We start from the raw sequence: 17,972 nt of genomic DNA, 5'->3' as shown, positions 1-17,972 counted from the left end.
TTTGAGAGGCAGCTCGTGATTTGTAATAATTAACATTGTTATTTTGCATCAAACTCCATGGAAGACCCTGCCAAGGCGGCTGCCAACTTCACATCTCAGGTCATCATCATGATCATGAACCAACCCGGTGAGATTGGAAATGGATATGCTCCAGTTTTGAACTGCCACACCTCACACATTGCTATGAAGTTTGCTGAGATCTTGACCCAGATTGATAGGCCATTCGTTAAGGAGCTTGAGAAGAAGCTCAATTTTTTTGAAGAATGGTGGTGCTGGGTTTGTGAAAATGAATACCCTCTGTTTCTCATCTTTTATTAGCTAATGAATATTGTTCACTAAGTCTTCATAAAGTTCTAACATAACGTATATATCAATTATTTGATAATTTATTTATTTATATGATATTATAATTATTTTAATTCTAAGTATTATAATTTTAACTTTAAAATTATTAGAAATTACATTTCACTTATATGTATAGTGAGGTTCAAATTTTATTTTGTTTCTGTTAAGAGTTTAAGAAAATAGAATTTTAGTTTTTTATTTTAATAATTTATTACATTATTATTAGTACCATCAATTAATAAGTGATTGATTTTCGAATGTTTTAGTCTGCAGAATTATAATAGTTTGGCTTAAATGCATCAAATTATCAACTTTCGTGTGTTTTCGATATTTAACATAAATTTTAAATTTTGGCATAAAAGTATATAAACTTTCAAATTTTTACAATTAAGACACTGGCATTGTTTTTTTTATGTAAACGGTACCATTTTAGTTGTAAAATGGCACCATTTTCAAAGGAAATGCAAACGTGGCCTCAATTGCAAAAATTGTAAAGTTCATTTAAATATGCCAAAGTTAATAGATTATGTTGAATATTAAAAACATATGAAAGTTTGTGGTTTTTTGGTACATTTAAGCCTAATAGTATTGATGTCTAAAGTTTTGAATTTGTTCTACGATAATTTTAAACTATTACATAAGCAAATTGAAGATTACGGGCTATATAAATAAAAACGGAATAGTATAAGGACCTCCGACCTAAAATTAGCGTATAAACACGTCTTGTGAGTGATAACATTTTGGAGCCGAAAGTTGACTTTACTTCAACTTAGCATTATGCATGTCAGTATGTGAATTGAGATTAGGTGGATGCAACTAAAACATAATTAAGTTTAAAGAAATTAAATTAATTTAAAAAAAAATTGTAATGAAGTTGAATCAATCAATCAAATTTGATGATTTAGTTCAAAATGTTTGGATTTAGATAAAAAAAACAATAAAATAAATAAAAATATAAAAATTATACAGAAATAATTAAAATATTTAGTTCTGTTTATTTAGATGTTTTAAACAATGAAACCCTAGATCAAATTAGTTAGGTCAAATTGGATTTGTGTTAACAATTTCGTATCATACAGGCTGTACCTCAAATATGAAACGAGGACATAAATGTAATAGAATGCCCCCAAAGATGGACAAAATGGTCAAGAAAAATAAAATGGAAAACTCATCAAAGAGCCCTAAAATCGCATAATATGTGAGTATAAATAAGCCACTCCTGCTGTTAAAACCCTTCTCTATTCTCTGCTTCTCCTGCTGCCGCCTCCATTTCTAATTCTCTTCAGGTATAATTCTTCTTTTATGCTCATTTTTGTAATCTATGTAATTTTTTTTGCTGAGTTTATATAATCATTTCAGATCTGTTGTATGTGACTCACTGTGTTCATCGTTTACTGTATAGATTTGAATTCAGATTGCTGTTTTGTTTAATCTGTTAAGATTCACATGTATAATTTTACGTTATTTCATGTGCTGATTGGAATTCGATTTTTAATGTTATTTGATTTTGATGTATTTTACCTTTAATTCCAGTAGTATAATTCGTTTACTTATGGTGCTTTGGTTCTTCATTCAGTATTGTTTTTTTTTTCAGATTTTAAAAAAAAATCTTATGTTTAGTCTTAGATTATTTGATTGATTTGTTTGTTTGTTATACAATCGGTAAATTGTTATAAATCCGGTTTTAGCTAACTTTTCTTAGAGTTATTTATTTTAATTAACCTCTGAAAGATCTAGAACTATTAAAACTAAGCCTTGAAAATGAAAGAATTCTGGAATCTGTCTGTTTTTGTCTCTGCTTTCATCTGTTTTTATTACTTAGTTTTCTACGTTTTTGTTTGGTGTTAGTATAGCAGTGGTTTATGGTGATTTTTATTTCTATTTAGTTTTTAATTGCTATTGGCATCAGCGTATGAATTGTACTAGTTTTCTTTGTTATTATTTATTTGTCGCAATTTATGAACTGTGTTAATTATTTGTATCATAAGATTGACTAATATGATGTTTGTTTTTTCTGGTCAGATTTATTTTAATCAGCTACAATGGGTAAGGAAAAGATTCATATCAGTATTGTTGTCATTGGACATGTCGATTCTGGAAAATCGACCACCACTGGACATCTCATCTACAAGCTTGGAGGTATTGACAAGCGTGTGATTGAGAGATTCGAGAAGGAAGCTGCTGAGATGAACAAGAGGTCATTCAAGTATGCTTGGGTGCTTGACAAGCTAAAGGCTGAGCGTGAGCGTGGTATTACCATTGATATTGCCTTATGGAAATTTGAGACCACCAAGTACTACTGCACTGTCATTGATGCTCCTGGACATCGTGATTTCATTAAGAACATGATTACTGGTACCTCACAGGCTGACTGTGCTGTTCTTATCATTGATTCCACCACTGGAGGTTTTGAGGCTGGTATCTCCAAGGATGGACAGACCCGTGAGCATGCTCTCCTTGCTTTTACCCTCGGTGTCAAGCAAATGATTTGCTGCTGTAACAAGGTAATAATTATATATACTTTGTGCTTGTTATTATTTGTTTCTGATAGATGGCTTTGTAATAGCATAGATGCAGAGCTGTAGTATTTGGCAGTCATGGACATTGTCCTGCTATTTTTGGTCTTCACTTTATCCGATATGTGATCTTGAGTCTCATTTTCATTTCAATATCTGTATTAATTTTCCGCAGATAGTCTTAGCATGCAGCAATTATATCATGCACACAAACTTGTTTTAAAAGTCTCATAAACTTGTTTTTGAGTCTCTACCAACTAGTACAATTTATTTTAGAGGTCTGTAGTGGGCTGTCAATGAGTTGTTTTTTGTGGTATGATATTTTATTATCTCTTTTTCTTCTTCCTTGTTAGTTGATCAATCTTGGATTAGTGATCCTAGCATGATTACTTTGTTTTATTTGTCTTCACTTGATATTCCCCTGCCCAAAGTTTTCTTTCCTGTTCAGTAATTGTATGTATTTCTTATCATTCAACTTCTAAACACTTTAATTTATCTTATAGATATTGTGATTTATATTGCTAGCTTGTTTTATTATAAGTTTATACTGCCCTACCATGGTTATTGTTTAATCATTAATTTTGTATTTGACTATAACTGCAAATGTTTTGTGTGTTTCAATCTGTAGATGGATGCTACCACTCCCAAGTACTCCAAGGGAAGGTATGAAGAAATCGTCAAGGAAGTCTCCTCATACTTGAAGAAGGTTGGATACAACCCTGACAAAATTCCTTTTGTGCCCATCTCTGGTTTCGAAGGTGACAACATGATTGAGAGGTCCACCAACCTTGACTGGTACAAGGGTCCAACTCTTCTAGATGCTCTTGACATGATCAATGAGCCAAAGAGGCCCTCAGACAAGCCTCTTCGTCTCCCACTTCAGGATGTTTACAAGATTGGAGGTATTGGAACTGTGCCGGTGGGTCGTGTGGAAACTGGTGTTATCAAGCCTGGTGTGGTTGTTACCTTTGGACCTACTGGATTGACAACTGAAGTTAAGTCTGTTGAGATGCATCATGAGTCTCTATTGGAGGCCCTTCCCGGTGACAATGTCGGTTTCAATGTGAAGAATGTTGCTGTGAAGGATCTTAAGAGAGGTTTCGTTGCATCAAACTCTAAGGATGATCCCGCAAAGGAGGCTGCCAACTTCACATCTCAGGTTATTATCATGAACCACCCTGGTCAGATCGGAAATGGATATGCTCCAGTTCTTGATTGCCACACCTCCCACATTGCTGTTAAGTTTTCTGAGATTTTGACCAAGATTGATCGTCGATCTGGTAAGGAGATTGAGAAGGAGCCTAAGTTTTTGAAGAATGGTGATGCTGGTATGGTTAAGATGATTCCAACCAAGCCCATGGTGGTGGAGACATTCGCAGAGTACCCACCATTGGGTCGTTTTGCTGTTAGGGACATGCGACAAACTGTTGCAGTGGGTGTTATCAAGAGTGTTGAGAAGAAGGACCCTAGTGGAGCTAAGGTCACCAAGTCTGCAGCTAAGAAGAAGTGAATGGTGCAGATCACCAGGTTCAATAATTTTGCTGAGGACATTTTACATTACTATGCTTGTTTTTTGAGATGTTCTATTTGTTTCTGTGTTTTAAGTAATCTGTGCCCGTTTTCTTGCTGGAGCACCCAGAATTGGGTGCTTGACAGGCGGTGGCAGCACAGGTTGTGCATCTGAATTTTGTTGCTTTTCATATTTGAGACTTATCATTTGCTTGTTCCGAATTATGATTTTATACTTTAGTGTTTGCTATATCATTTCTCTTTTCGATATTTTGAAGTTTATCTATAATTAATTTTTTGTTAATTAGATTAGATGCTATGATATGAATGGACTAGTTAAGTTATATGCTGAACAGCTATAATGAACTGAAATTTGAAATAGTATCATCTTTATGTTATCTACTGGTGATTGTCAGATGACCAAAGAAAATAAGTCAATTATATCTTATGTTGAGATCACTGAATTTTTTTGAAAAATGAATAAATATATGAATCATATTGAAATTATTTTTAATTTAATTTGTACTTTAATTACAGAAAATTAGATTTAATCGTGGGTGAAAATTCCATGAGTCAACTCTAACCGCAATTGGATTATATGTAACAGTACCACTTGACAACAAAACGGGCCAGCCAGTATACAATTTTAAGTACTAGTTTTTATTAATTTATTCAAAAAGAAATTATGGATCGAGTTATTTAATGTAATAACTCACTTATAATACTATCAATAAAAATTTGTAATTCTACGTATGAATTGGATTTGCTTATCTATTCTAGAAGACACAATTAGACTTCTTAACAATTACTGATCCTAAATGTCAAAGCTTCCAAGTCAAACTTATCATAACAAAAAATGCCAATATAGTAGACCCTCTAATAATCAATACTCTATAAATTAATAATTCTAATTATTAATAAAAATTTAGGGAACCAATTTGAATGTTATGTCTTATAAAATATTGAATAAAATAATAATTCTAATAATTAATAAATTTTCAGTCCACCATGTATATTAATTATCAGAGAATCGATTGTAACTGACATTTCTCACTTGGCATAGACAGACCCCCAAATGGGTTTCCTCTTTCCACACATTAGCCAAAGAAGATTGAAGTACGTAAAGAGCAATCAATTTTCAATAAATAAGAGATGGGTTATCTTATCAAATTAGAAAAAATAATATGGAAAAGAAATTTTTATTTCTTATATATATATACAGAAAAGAAATAACATGGAAAAAAAATTGTAGTAAAGAAATTTTTATTTCATAATATACTCATTAATAACACTTATCTTCTAATATTTTTTATTTTTTAATATATTATATTATATTATAATCAACAATATTTAACATAATTGATTATTTGAATAATAAATAATTTATAAAATATATATGCAGACCTCATATTTGAGTCTTTGCAATTGATTTTATTTTTTAAATTGAGTCTCATCACTATAAATTGAGTCCCAGCACTATTTTCCAATTTATTTAATACAATTTTTTGATCAAGAACTAATAAAAAAATATTTATCCAAAATAAAAAAAACTATATAAAAAAATCCTTGCCTTGATCTCCAAGCAAAAGGATAAGTTACATAAAAATGGCAAAACCGTGCAGGTCAAGAAAAACTCTAACCAAATTAATACTATAAATACTGACCATCTTCAAATTATAATTCAAATTCAAATATATCATTTCACTCTTCATTTCCTTCATCGTTCTTCTTGCTGCAAACTACAATATAATTGGTTTTAATTTTCTTTACAAGGTATTGCAGTTGCAGGTTTCGCCGTATCTAAATTTTCTTTGAATTGGATTTCAATTTCCACCATTAACTGTAGTTCATAATTTCGTTTCAGATCCATGGGCAAGGAAAAGGTTCACATCAACATAGTGGTCATCGGACATGTCGATTCCGGCAAGTCCACCACCACCGGACATCTCATATACAAGCTCGGAGGCATCGACAAGCGTGTGATCGAGAGGTTCGAGAAGGAAGCGGCGGAGATGAACAAGAGGTCGTTCAAATATGCATGGGTGCTCGACAAGCTCAAGGCGGAGCGCGAGCGCGGTATCACCATTGATATCGCCTTGTGGAAATTCGAGACCACGAAATATTACTGCACTGTTATTGATGCACCGGGACATCGTGATTTTATTAAGAATATGATCACCGGTACTTCTCAGGCTGATTGTGCTGTTCTTATTATTGATTCGACCACCGGTGGTTTTGAAGCTGGTATTTCTAAGGACGGTCAGACTCGTGAGCATGCTCTTCTCGCTTTTACTCTCGGTGTTAGGCAAATGATTTGCTGCTGCAACAAGGTAAAAAACAAATCCGTTACTTTAGTATTTTATCTAGGTATAATTTAATTTCTGTAATTTTAGTCGAATTTAAAAGATTTCTACTTATATTAGCCCAATTTATAATAGTTCAATTTGATCACATGTGTTTTTAAAGTTTTTTAAGTGATGAATAAGAAAATTTACATATGCATCGTTTTATTAGTATTTTTTTAGTACTCGTGGGAGTAATTGAAAGCACGGACTTGGTGTTTGAGCTATATAACTCATTTGTTGTATGCGTTTCTTTTTATAAAGATGAATTCACCTTATTACATGATAGTTAATTCATTTTTCTAATTTGGCTAAAATTATAGCCATCTTTTAAAAGTGGGCTAAAATTAACAATTTTTCAATTTTGGTTAGATTTGCAAATGTTCGAAATTGTTATCTTAAGGTCATAGTAAGAAATGCAATTTAGAGAAATTGATACTAGCTAATTCTGGCATTTATGGATATGATCTAGTCCTATGATTAGTGCTAGTGTTGTTTGCTTTGCAGAGAAAGCTGACTGATGAATGAATTATAAATTATTATCCCATTAGTAGATTAGAAGAACTGAAAATGCCTGCTAGTTAGCTTTTGTATTATGTTTAAGTTTGGTAACTTCAAATTGCTCTGGAATTTGTTCGCTCGTTTGATTATAGTTTTGTTGATTTATAATCCTTTAAATTACTCTGTATTCCTGCAAATTGTTGTATGTTAATCTTTGTAATATTTTTATTTTCAATCATATATAGATGGATGCTACTACTCCCAAGTACTCTAAGGGCAGGTATGAAGAAATTGTTAAGGAAGTCTCCTCATACCTCAAGAAAGTTGGATACAATCCAGAGAAGATCCCTTTTGTGCCCATCTCCGGGTTCGAAGGCGACAATATGATCGAGAGGTCCACGAATCTCGACTGGTACAAGGGTCCAACTCTCCTCGAAGCTCTCGACATGATCAATGAGCCGAAGAGGCCAACAGACAAGCCTCTCCGTCTCCCACTTCAGGACGTTTACAAGATCGGTGGTATCGGAACTGTCCCCGTAGGTCGTGTCGAGACTGGTATCCTCAAACCGGGTATGGTTGTGACTTTCGCACCCAGTGGATTGACAGCTGAAGTTAAGTCGGTCGAGATGCACCACGAGGCTCTCCAGGAGGCTCTCCCGGGTGACAATGTGGGGTTCAATGTGAAGAATGTTGCTGTGAAGGATCTTAAGAGGGGTTATGTTGCATCAAACTCTAAAGATGATCCTGCAAAGGAAGCTGCAAACTTCACATCTCAGGTTATTATCATGAACCACCCTGGTCAGATTGGGAATGGATATGCTCCGGTTCTTGATTGCCACACCTCTCACATTGCTGTCAAATTTGCTGAGATTTTGACCAAGATTGATCGCCGATCCGGTAAGGAGCTCGAGAAGGAGCCTAAGTTTTTGAAGAATGGCGATGCAGGGATAATTAAGATGGTCCCAACCAAGCCCATGGTTGTGGAGACATTCGCAGATTACTCTCCATTGGGTCGTTTTGCTGTTAGGGACATGCGCCAGACGGTTGCAGTTGGTGTTATCAAAAGTGTTGAGAAAAAGGATCCTACTGGAGCTAAGGTCACCAAATCTGCTGCTAAGAAAGGGGGAAAATGAGATGTGAAGTTGGTAAAACAGAGTCTTGAAAGTGGTTTATGTCTAGTTATTATTGATTATATTGGTGTTATGTTTTCTTTGAAGTGTTCAATTACTAGTGGTAATTTTTGTTTGTGTGTACATGGTCTAGTTGCTGCCCACATTTAGGCCTTGCACTGCCTGTGGGTTAGCAGTTCTGTTATAAGTAGGTCTTGGTATATACTTGAGATTTGCTTTCGTATGCCTCCACCTTGTGGTTCTACAATTTATATTATGTTAGTGAAAGAATCAGAATTTTTATTGTTGAGTGAAAAAAATTAGGTTCCATTTTTAGGTTAACATATTATTTTGATACAAAAAATTAGAAATATTATTGTTTCTAACTTTAAAAATATTAGAAAATATATATTAATCATATGAATTTATTTAGTACGTAACAGCTCATCGATAAGTTATCAAATATGAATTCATTTACTATATGTATTACTTAGCAACTCATCGATAGGTTATCAAATATGAACTCATGATTAATAAATACGCTTATATAAAAAATTAAATTAATTATACTAAATTTAAACTGGCAATAAAAAATTAATTTGTGAATCATCAATAAAATTAAAGTATTTCTTAATATCAAAAAATAACTAAATTTAAATAATTATATAATGAAATACTTATTGTCGAGATAATTAATCAATTGACATGGCTAAATCAATATATATAATTTAAGATAATTATTACATACTTTTATAAAATAAATTAATTGTATAAAAAATAAAAAATATTCAAGAAAGACCTATTCAAAATGACACAAAATTAGTAATTTTTTACTCTATTGCGTAGCAGAAGAATAAATTTTTAATTTAAATTTTCCCTTTTAAAAAATTTCGAGACCAAAAAATTAAAAAATGAATAAGAGAGAGATCGACAGTCTCCTAGCATCTGCATCATTTTGTTTCGTTACCAGTAATAACATCAGTTTTAGTTTAATAAATTAAAAAATAATTATTATTTTAAAATTTTAATTTGCTGCATGTTTGGTTTATGGGGGTTAGAATTTATTTCATTTAGTAATTCGTAACATAAATATAATCAATCACATGAACTTTTAAAAATATAGTTGCTAAATGAATTTTGATATAATCCATAAATAATAATATTCTTTTAAACCAAACACATTTTATTTAATTTTCAATTAGGCTTTAGGGGAGAGACAAAAAGAGTATTGGGCACTATATATGGTCGATTGTTTTAGTCTCTCCTCCAAGTCAAAATAGTGTCATTTTGACTAATAAGGAACGTCATTTTTAATCTAGTATTTTCTATGCAACCGTTGCGACCCGTCATTTTTACATCAAACCAATGAGCATTTACGATGGAAAATCTTTTAATTTTTTTTTTATCATTCAATTTTCCACATGGCCAACGCATGCTTAGTGTGTTACACGAATAATATGGCGCAACAGTTGTATTTGTATAATTATCCTTTTTAATCTAAACATTTTAAAATAAAGGCTTAATTACTTAAAAACCACTCACCTTGAATTTTTTTTTCGTTTATACCCTGACCTAGGAAAAAATTCATTTATATCCTGACGTATGTATTTATGTTTCACCTCTACCCCGAAGCACTAAATTAACCTCTTTTCATTAAGAAAAAAGTTTAAAATAGTTCTTCATTTTTAACCTAAGCTAATTAGAGTTTAATTAAAAATGAATTTTTCTCTAAATGAAAGACTATTTTAATTTTTTTTTTAAATAAAAAGAGGTTAATTTAGTGCCTCGGGGTAGAGGTGAAATATAAACACATACGTCAGGATATAAATGAATTTTTTTCTAGTTCAGGGTATATACGAAAAAAAAAGGTAAAGGTGAGTGGTTTTTAATTAATTAAGCCTAAAATAAAAAAGTTTGAACGATGTTGTTTTAGACTTTAAAGGGACAATTGTTGAAGTAATTAATTTCACAAAGGATATGGCGGTAACTTGATGAATCAGGTATTTGGCGTAACATGTGGTGTGGGCCGGAAAATACATTTCAACTTAAAATTAAAGTAATACATATCAGGCGTTGATCAAATTAACTCCAATACATTGGTCTCATGTCATCAAGTGTTAGTAGCATGCATCTACTCCTTCCGTCCCGTTTAAGAAGTCTCATATTCTATTTTGGGATGTCCCATTTAAAAAGTCCTATTACTATTTTTAGAATATTTTTCCATTGAATACTCTATTATATCCTTATTTTAGTTATCTTAAAAGAGTTCTATAAAAAAATTCCACTATCATTTATATGGGCAAAACATGAAAAGACAAGAATAATTAATGTTTTCTTAATCTGTGTGTAAAGTCAAATGGGACTTCTAAAGTGGGACGGAGGGAGTGGTAAGTAAAGAAAAATATTTATGTCGATTCTCCAATGTTTCTTGAAGTCCAAAGTACGACTTCTATCTCGTTCACACGAATTTGCTTTCATTTTAGTATTTGCCCCGAAGTGATCGACTTGAGTTTCTCTTAAAAAAAGACACAATTCTCAATTCTTATTTTATCACCTCCGTGCTACGACGTTTGGAAAATTTTTTAAGTTGTTGGCTTGTGTCATTAATGAACACGCAATTTTCTGCAATCCTTGTACTTGAAAGAGTTCAAATACCCTTCTTGAACTTTCTCCAAAACTCCCACTTAAAAACCTTCAAATATTCTCTCAAAAGAATACCTCGATGGGAACAATTTGTGTGTGCAGAAATAAAATTATAGGTCTTGAGTTTATGTCACGACCCTAACTCACAAATTACGATTGACGCTAGGGATACGGATAAATCGCATCGGAATTGGTAGCAAACCTATGTGATACCAACTTAATCAACTTTTCATAATATTCAAGTATTATTATTTAAAACGTAAGTCACAAACATGCTTGCATAAGATAGAAACCAAAACATAAACATACAATATTATTCTATTTACCAGAGTATGCGTTCAATTCTAACATTCTTTTACAACTACTACTGCGGTATTCTAGAAATAAAACTATTCTATTTACAATTTCTAGTAAAAATCATCTTCCAAGGATGAAAGAGTAGAAAGGCACTTTAAAATTTTTACGTTCATAAAAATGTTAAATTTCATAGGGTCAGTTTTAAACTGAATGAGATAGTATAATTACTAATAAATATTAATTACAATGTACAACAATGTCATAAACTTTAATGCCTATGCATACCAAGCACAGAATTCAAACCAAATCCTAATCCAGAATTCATATATAATTCCTCAAAATCACATTTATTCATAATTTCATAATGCATGAGTTAATCTTGGGTTCAACCACTGTCATTATTGATAGCTTGGAATTTTCCTCCTTAACCATTCATACATGTGTTAATAATATTGTCGATATAACTTTTAATATTAAGTTTTGGAGTTTTAGAAACCGTGGCAAACCTGTTAATTGGTAATATATCTTTATAAATTATATATATATATATATACATAAATATATATATACATTTTTAATAATTCAAATAAAATATATTTTATAATTTACACATATAAAAATTCTAAACACGAAAATATATTTAAAAAATATTTTATTTGGGAATATATCTTTATTTTAGGAGTATATATACACATAATATTTTTAAAAAAAAACTTTACTTTTTTAATAAAATATTTACCTAATTAAAGTAGGATTATATAAGATTTATATATAAATAATTAAATAGAATGGAAATTAAAGTTTAATTATTAGACTATTTTTAAAATTTTATCTATAAATTTTCTTCTTTTGTGTCTAATTTTTTTTAATGGTTACATGGTTAAGAACCGTAAAACAAACCAAAGGTTTTAAATGGTTAATCGTTTAAAATTTTAGGTTTTGGTTTTTAATTTTAAAAACCATACTATTATGGACCGGTTTACAAATTACCTTCGTGGACCGTTTAACCGGTTCATGTCCACCCCTACTTTCTAAGCAATTGGATAATTTTTACATTTCCAATTCTATACTTTCTAACATTCCAGGAAACCCACAACTATCCCTTTCTTTTTAACAATCTATCCATATTAATTTTGGTAGGATATCTCATGTACTTTTTTGAAAAAATTAAAACTACTGCCTTAATAATTTGTTTAAGACTTTCAATTGCAGCGCTTTCACCAATCATAACATATTCATCAACATAAGAAGCGGGAACTCCATATGCAAGGATTCTTAATACAACAACGATATTTTGGAGAGAAGACAAGCCTAAAAGCCAGAAATATCTCTTTTCTAAATAAAGTATGGGTCGTAACGCTCTACGACATATTGTATACAAAGAAAAAAAGGATTGAATCATTTTCAATCTCCTTCAAAATAAACTCAGAGAATAAACAAAATTTTCTCCAAAATAATCATGATAAATTTTATAATGGCCATTTACTCTATTATGCCATATATAGGTTCGACCATAATCTCTCTTACGATATAATGATGTCCATATTTAATTGAGCAACTCTTCTATTGTGGATATTATCATTTTTAATTCATCATCAGAATCATCAAAAAGAAAATTACTTAAACTTGTAGAAAACATGTCCTAATAGAGAAAAAAAGTTAAACTTGCTCGACAACAGCAAATCTGAGAAGCATCACCTGGTGCTCTAGACGGTACAAGTAATTTGGAATCAGATGAAATCTCTGGCAGCATAACCGATGCTGTTGAGACTTTTTCCTCCACTGTAAATGTCCTCGCTATTTTTTACTACAAAATTTGCTAGTTTATTTCTAATATGAGTTATGGATAATAACGCTCTGTCAAGGAAGAAGTAAATGGATGTTAGAGAAAAAAAGAACGAACGTAAAACCAAACAAAAGAGGAAAAACAAAAAAAAAATAGAAAAAATAAAAAAAGAAAGAAAGTAAAATAATTAAAAGAATCCATTGGATACAAATGAAAAATTTTAATCTTTATTATTAAAAATGGTTTTTATTTTAAAGAATATTGTTGCAGTTGTTCTAATCACTCAATCAAATTGAAATTAGTGGAATTTTTTTTTTCGTGTGAACACAAATGTATACAACCTAATTTCTTCAGTATTAAACGTAACTAACTTTAGATAAAAAAAGTAAAAGAATAATAATGAAAATCTGTAACAAACAATTTAATTTCACTCTATTAAATTTAAGACTAATGAGCTGAAAAACCTTGATCTTTATTTTGGTTTTCAATTCCATTTCGACATATTTTTTTTTTTAATTTTATCCTATTTTAGATTTTTAGTTTTCAATTGCACCCTGAAATGTTAAATTGACTCTTTTAATTTAAATAATATTCAAAATAGATCTTTCATATTTATCAAATAATCTAAATATTATTTAATGTTATTAATTATAAAAAATATCCATCTTCTCCATAATCAATTTTTTTCATTAAATTTAAATAAATATTTATTTTAATTTGCCGGAGGAGGAGGAGCAGCTCTTGGCCTGAGGAGCTACTGCTCCTCAGACCAGGAGCAGCTCCTCGTCCTCCGGAAACTAAAAAGATTTTTTTTTAATTTAATTTTTGGATTTACTGAAAATTTATTTAAGTTTAAGGACTTATTTGAATTTATTCAATTAGAAAAAGTATGAAATAATACTTAAATGTAATTGTTTTACATATTTTAATTCTTATAATAATCAATTTATTTAATTTTTCTAATTCAGGGTGTAATTGAAAACCAAAAATCTAAAATAAGATAATATTAAAAAAATTATTACGTCGAAGTGGAATTGCAAACAAAAATAAAAGTAAGGATTTTTTCAGCTTATTAGCCTAAATTTAAACGAACAAAGGGTCAACGCGCCCCCTAAACTTGTAACACGGGGTCATCTAACCCAATTTATACTTGTTTGAGCAACTAATCCCAAAACTCTTCATTTTTGGGTCAAATAACCCATAATTATATTTTTAAAACGCGTAAAATACAAATCGGAGGTAAGAGATGCAAAAAAATAATTAGATATTTCTCTAATTGTTGCGATATAGTTATTCTAAATTTATTTTTTGAAATAAAAATATAAATTATGGGTTATTTGACCTACAAATGAAGAGTTTCGGAATTAATTGCTTAAATAAGTGTAAATTGTTAGATGATCCTGTGTTACAAATTCACAGGGCACGTTGACCCTTTGTTCAAATTTAAACCTAATTTTATGATAGAATCACACTATGATACTTGCGGGCCGCGTTTACTTGCTGTGAGAGATAAGGACAGAATCGTCATATAAATCTTTAAATCAGGATAGACACGTCAATAAACATATTGAGTATCACAATGGAACCCTAGACAGTGAAGACTATAAATACGGCCATCTAAACACTGAAATGTTGTTTCATTTCTGAGCTCTGCGATTTGCTTTTATCTTTGAGCTAGGGTTTCTAATCGCCGCCTTCACAAGGTAAATTCTCACTCAGTTTATTTTTCCTTAATTCATCTGCTGTATTTGTAGCTTCGAACATCAAGTTATTATGGTTTTGATTTGAAGTTTTGTTAGTAGTTTTAGTTTTGTATTTCATAATATGGTTTAATTGATGTAGATCATTAGGTTATATGATTTGATTTATCGTATTTGACTCTGTTTATGTAAATCTTATTTTATTTATGCAAATTATAATTATTATGTAAGAATCCGTTAACAGTATGCTAAATTGATGTATTTTCTTTGGTTTTATGGACCGATTGATTTTTTGTATTGAATAACTTTTAATTATGTAATTTACAGTTTGATTTCATTAGATGTGATTTGTTTTTAAGCTGTGTTGTACTATTGATTTACGTATTTTTTCACTTGTATGTGAGAATAATGTATTGTGCTGCTTTCAGTTTTATATTAGGTATTCATAATGGGTAAGGAAAAGATTCATATCAGTATTGTGGTCATTGGACATGTCGATTCTGGAAAATCGACCACCACTGGACATCTCATCTACAAGCTTGGAGGTATTGACAAGCGTGTGATTGAGAGATTTGAGAAGGAGGCTGCTGAGATGAACAAGAGGTCATTCAAGTATGCTTGGGTGCTCGACAAGCTCAAGGCTGAGCGTGAGCGTGGTATCACTATTGATATTGCCTTGTGGAAATTTGAGACCACCAAGTACTACTGCACTGTCATTGATGCTCCTGGACATCGTGATTTCATTAAGAACATGATTACTGGTACCTCACAGGCTGACTGTGCTGTTCTGATTATTGATTCCACCACTGGTGGTTTTGAAGCCGGTATTTCCAAGGATGGGCAGACCCGTGAGCATGCTCTTCTTGCTTTTACTCTTGGTGTCAAGCAAATGATTTGCTGCTGTAACAAGGTAACAACTGCATATCGTTTTGTGCTTGTTTTAATCTATTCCTAATAGAGGGCACCCTAATAGCACTGATGCAGAGATGTAATTGTTGGCATTCATGGACAAACTGTCCTGCTATTTTGGGTGTTCACTTTATTTGGAGACTGTTTCCCCCACTGTTGAGAGATGGCATATTGGTCCACAAGTTCATTCATATGAACGGTTGAGGGTTCAACTCCCTCTCTCTCTTTGATGCTATGTGATTTTGGATTTTATTCTTGTTACAGTATCTGTTTTCAAAACCTACTAAGTCTTCACTTATCAATTATTTTATCAGTTGCATATTCTTTTTTTTCTAATACATGACCAACTCATAAATTTGCTTAGAAATTGAAATAGCACTGTCAATGAGTTACTTTTTGATGATAGATTTTTTTTTTGATTTGTTGTCTCTTGTTTAAATGTCTATTACACCTCTTGTTTAAACAGTCAATTGAGTCTTGGACCAGCAGTAGAATTGTTTTTGCTTTTGTTATCTGTTATGCCTCTCGTTTAAGTAGTTGATAGAGTCTTAGACTAGAGATCCTAGCTTGATTACTTAATGCTATTTAACTTCACGTGATTTTTCCCCTGCCCCCAATCATCAGTCATGAAATTGAACTGTTATATAATTGTAATTTGCATTCTTTGTGTTTTTCAATCTGTAGATGGATGCTACCACTCCCAAGTACTCCAAGGGAAGGTACGAAGAAATTGTCAAGGAAGTCTCCTCTTACCTCAAGAAAGTTGGGTATAACCCTGACAAAATTCCTTTTGTGCCCATCTCCGGGTTCGAAGGTGACAACATGATTGAGAGGTCTACCAACCTTGACTGGTACAAGGGTCCAACTCTCCTAGATGCTCTTGACATGATCAATGAGCCAAAGAGGCCCTCAGACAAGCCTCTCCGTCTCCCACTTCAGGATGTTTACAAGATTGGAGGTATTGGAACTGTGCCGGTGGGTCGTGTGGAAACTGGTGTTATCAAGCCTGGTGTGGTTGTTACCTTTGGACCTACTGGATTGACAACTGAGGTTAAGTCGGTTGAGATGCATCATGAGTCTCTATTGGAGGCCCTACCCGGTGACAATGTCGGTTTCAATGTGAAGAATGTTGCTGTGAAGGATCTTAAGAGAGGTTTCGTTGCATCAAACTCTAAGGATGATCCCGCAAAGGAGGCTGCCAACTTCACATCTCAGGTTATTATCATGAACCACCCGGGTCAGATTGGAAATGGATATGCTCCAGTTCTGGATTGCCACACCTCCCACATCGCTGTTAAGTTTTCAGAGATTTTGACCAAGATTGATCGTCGATCTGGTAAGGAGATCGAGAAGGAGCCCAAGTTTTTGAAGAATGGTGATGCCGGTATGGTTAAGATGATTCCAACCAAACCCATGGTGGTGGAGACATTCGCAGAGTACCCTCCATTGGGTCGTTTTGCTGTTAGGGACATGCGACAAACTGTTGCAGTGGGTGTTATCAAGAGTGTTGAGAAGAAGGATCCCAGTGGAGCTAAAGTCACCAAATCTGCAGCCAAGAAGAAGTGAATTGTGCCAATCAACAGATCCAATTATTTTGTTGAGAACATTTTATGTTACTATGCTAGGTTTTTGAGATGCTGTGTTTTTATTTCTGTTTGGACTTATCTGTGCCCATTTTCTAGTTGGAGCTCCCAATTCTGGGTGCTTGACAGGCGATGGTAGCATAGCTGGCTTATCTGAACTATTTTTGCTTTCGAGCTTCTTTAATATGTGAAACAATTTTGAGCAGGTTGCTTTTATGATTGATGTTTGCCATGTTGGACAGTATTATTTGTGTGTTCCAAGTTTTTCAGCATTATCGTAAGTTCATTTTAGTAATCATTCTATTATTAAAACTTTACTGTATATTCCGAGTTTCACCAGCTAATAAATTTACATATTCCAGAGGAAGTTTGAAACCCTCCTGTGCAGCTTTCTGCTAATCTCGTGAGATCTTAGCTGAAGAATTTGCACTGAAAAACTGTTTTAGCATTTCTTGTACGAATTATATTGCAGGTTGTTGGGCTATATCATTTATAAGTGTTCCCTGCAATGCTAATTCAGTAATTTAAATTGACTCAAAGTAGTTCTAAATTCAATTTAGTATGTTTTGTGTGTTTTATTAGATAAATTTCTTCTTTTTTGTGTGTTGTCTCTGAGAACTTGTAAGTGCTCCCATTTTTAGAACCTTCTTTGTTGTGTTTGTTGGAAGTTTTTTATAAGCAATAAAATCCTCTAAACCCAAACAACAAATATTTTACTAATTTCCAAAATAA

The 17,972-nt window shown here is 32.2% G+C and overlaps 4 protein-coding genes across 4 annotated transcripts; all 4 read left to right on the top strand.

The window, feature by feature from the left end:
* The first annotated feature begins 57 nt into the window (after nucleotides 1–57).
* Nucleotides 58–419, top strand: LOC126666955 (elongation factor 1-alpha-like). The gene has a single exon (XM_050359890.1). It carries the CDS (start codon nucleotides 58–60, stop codon nucleotides 316–318), a length of 261 nt encoding a protein of 86 aa, XP_050215847.1. The 3' UTR covers nucleotides 319–419.
* Nucleotides 420–1,525: 1,106 nt separating this feature from the next.
* LOC130014514 (elongation factor 1-alpha) lies at nucleotides 1,526–4,640 on the top strand. The gene is made up of 3 exons (XM_050359883.2): nucleotides 1,526–1,631; nucleotides 2,368–2,849; nucleotides 3,490–4,640. Exons 2-3 carry the CDS (start codon nucleotides 2,388–2,390, stop codon nucleotides 4,369–4,371), a joined length of 1,344 nt encoding a protein of 447 aa, XP_050215840.1. The 5' UTR covers nucleotides 1,526–1,631; nucleotides 2,368–2,387; the 3' UTR covers nucleotides 4,372–4,640.
* A 1,395-nt stretch (nucleotides 4,641–6,035) lies between these two features.
* On the top strand, nucleotides 6,036–8,625 carry LOC126666951 (elongation factor 1-alpha). The gene is made up of 3 exons (XM_050359881.2): nucleotides 6,036–6,143; nucleotides 6,235–6,700; nucleotides 7,459–8,625. Exons 2-3 carry the CDS (start codon nucleotides 6,239–6,241, stop codon nucleotides 8,344–8,346), a joined length of 1,350 nt encoding a protein of 449 aa, XP_050215838.1. The 5' UTR covers nucleotides 6,036–6,143; nucleotides 6,235–6,238; the 3' UTR covers nucleotides 8,347–8,625.
* Nucleotides 8,626–14,616: 5,991 nt separating this feature from the next.
* Nucleotides 14,617–17,484, top strand: LOC130014513 (elongation factor 1-alpha). The gene is made up of 3 exons (XM_050359882.2): nucleotides 14,617–14,751; nucleotides 15,177–15,658; nucleotides 16,342–17,484. Exons 2-3 carry the CDS (start codon nucleotides 15,197–15,199, stop codon nucleotides 17,221–17,223), a joined length of 1,344 nt encoding a protein of 447 aa, XP_050215839.1. The 5' UTR covers nucleotides 14,617–14,751; nucleotides 15,177–15,196; the 3' UTR covers nucleotides 17,224–17,484.
* The last annotated feature ends 488 nt before the right edge of the window (nucleotides 17,485–17,972 follow it).

The sequence above is a fragment of the Mercurialis annua genome, linkage group LG2 (assembly GCF_937616625.2).
Source record: "Mercurialis annua linkage group LG2, ddMerAnnu1.2, whole genome shotgun sequence".
Taxonomy (NCBI): Eukaryota; Viridiplantae; Streptophyta; class Magnoliopsida; order Malpighiales; family Euphorbiaceae; genus Mercurialis; species Mercurialis annua.
The sequence above is the reverse complement of the archived record's forward strand: the minus strand, read 5'-3'. Positions and strand labels throughout refer to the sequence as shown.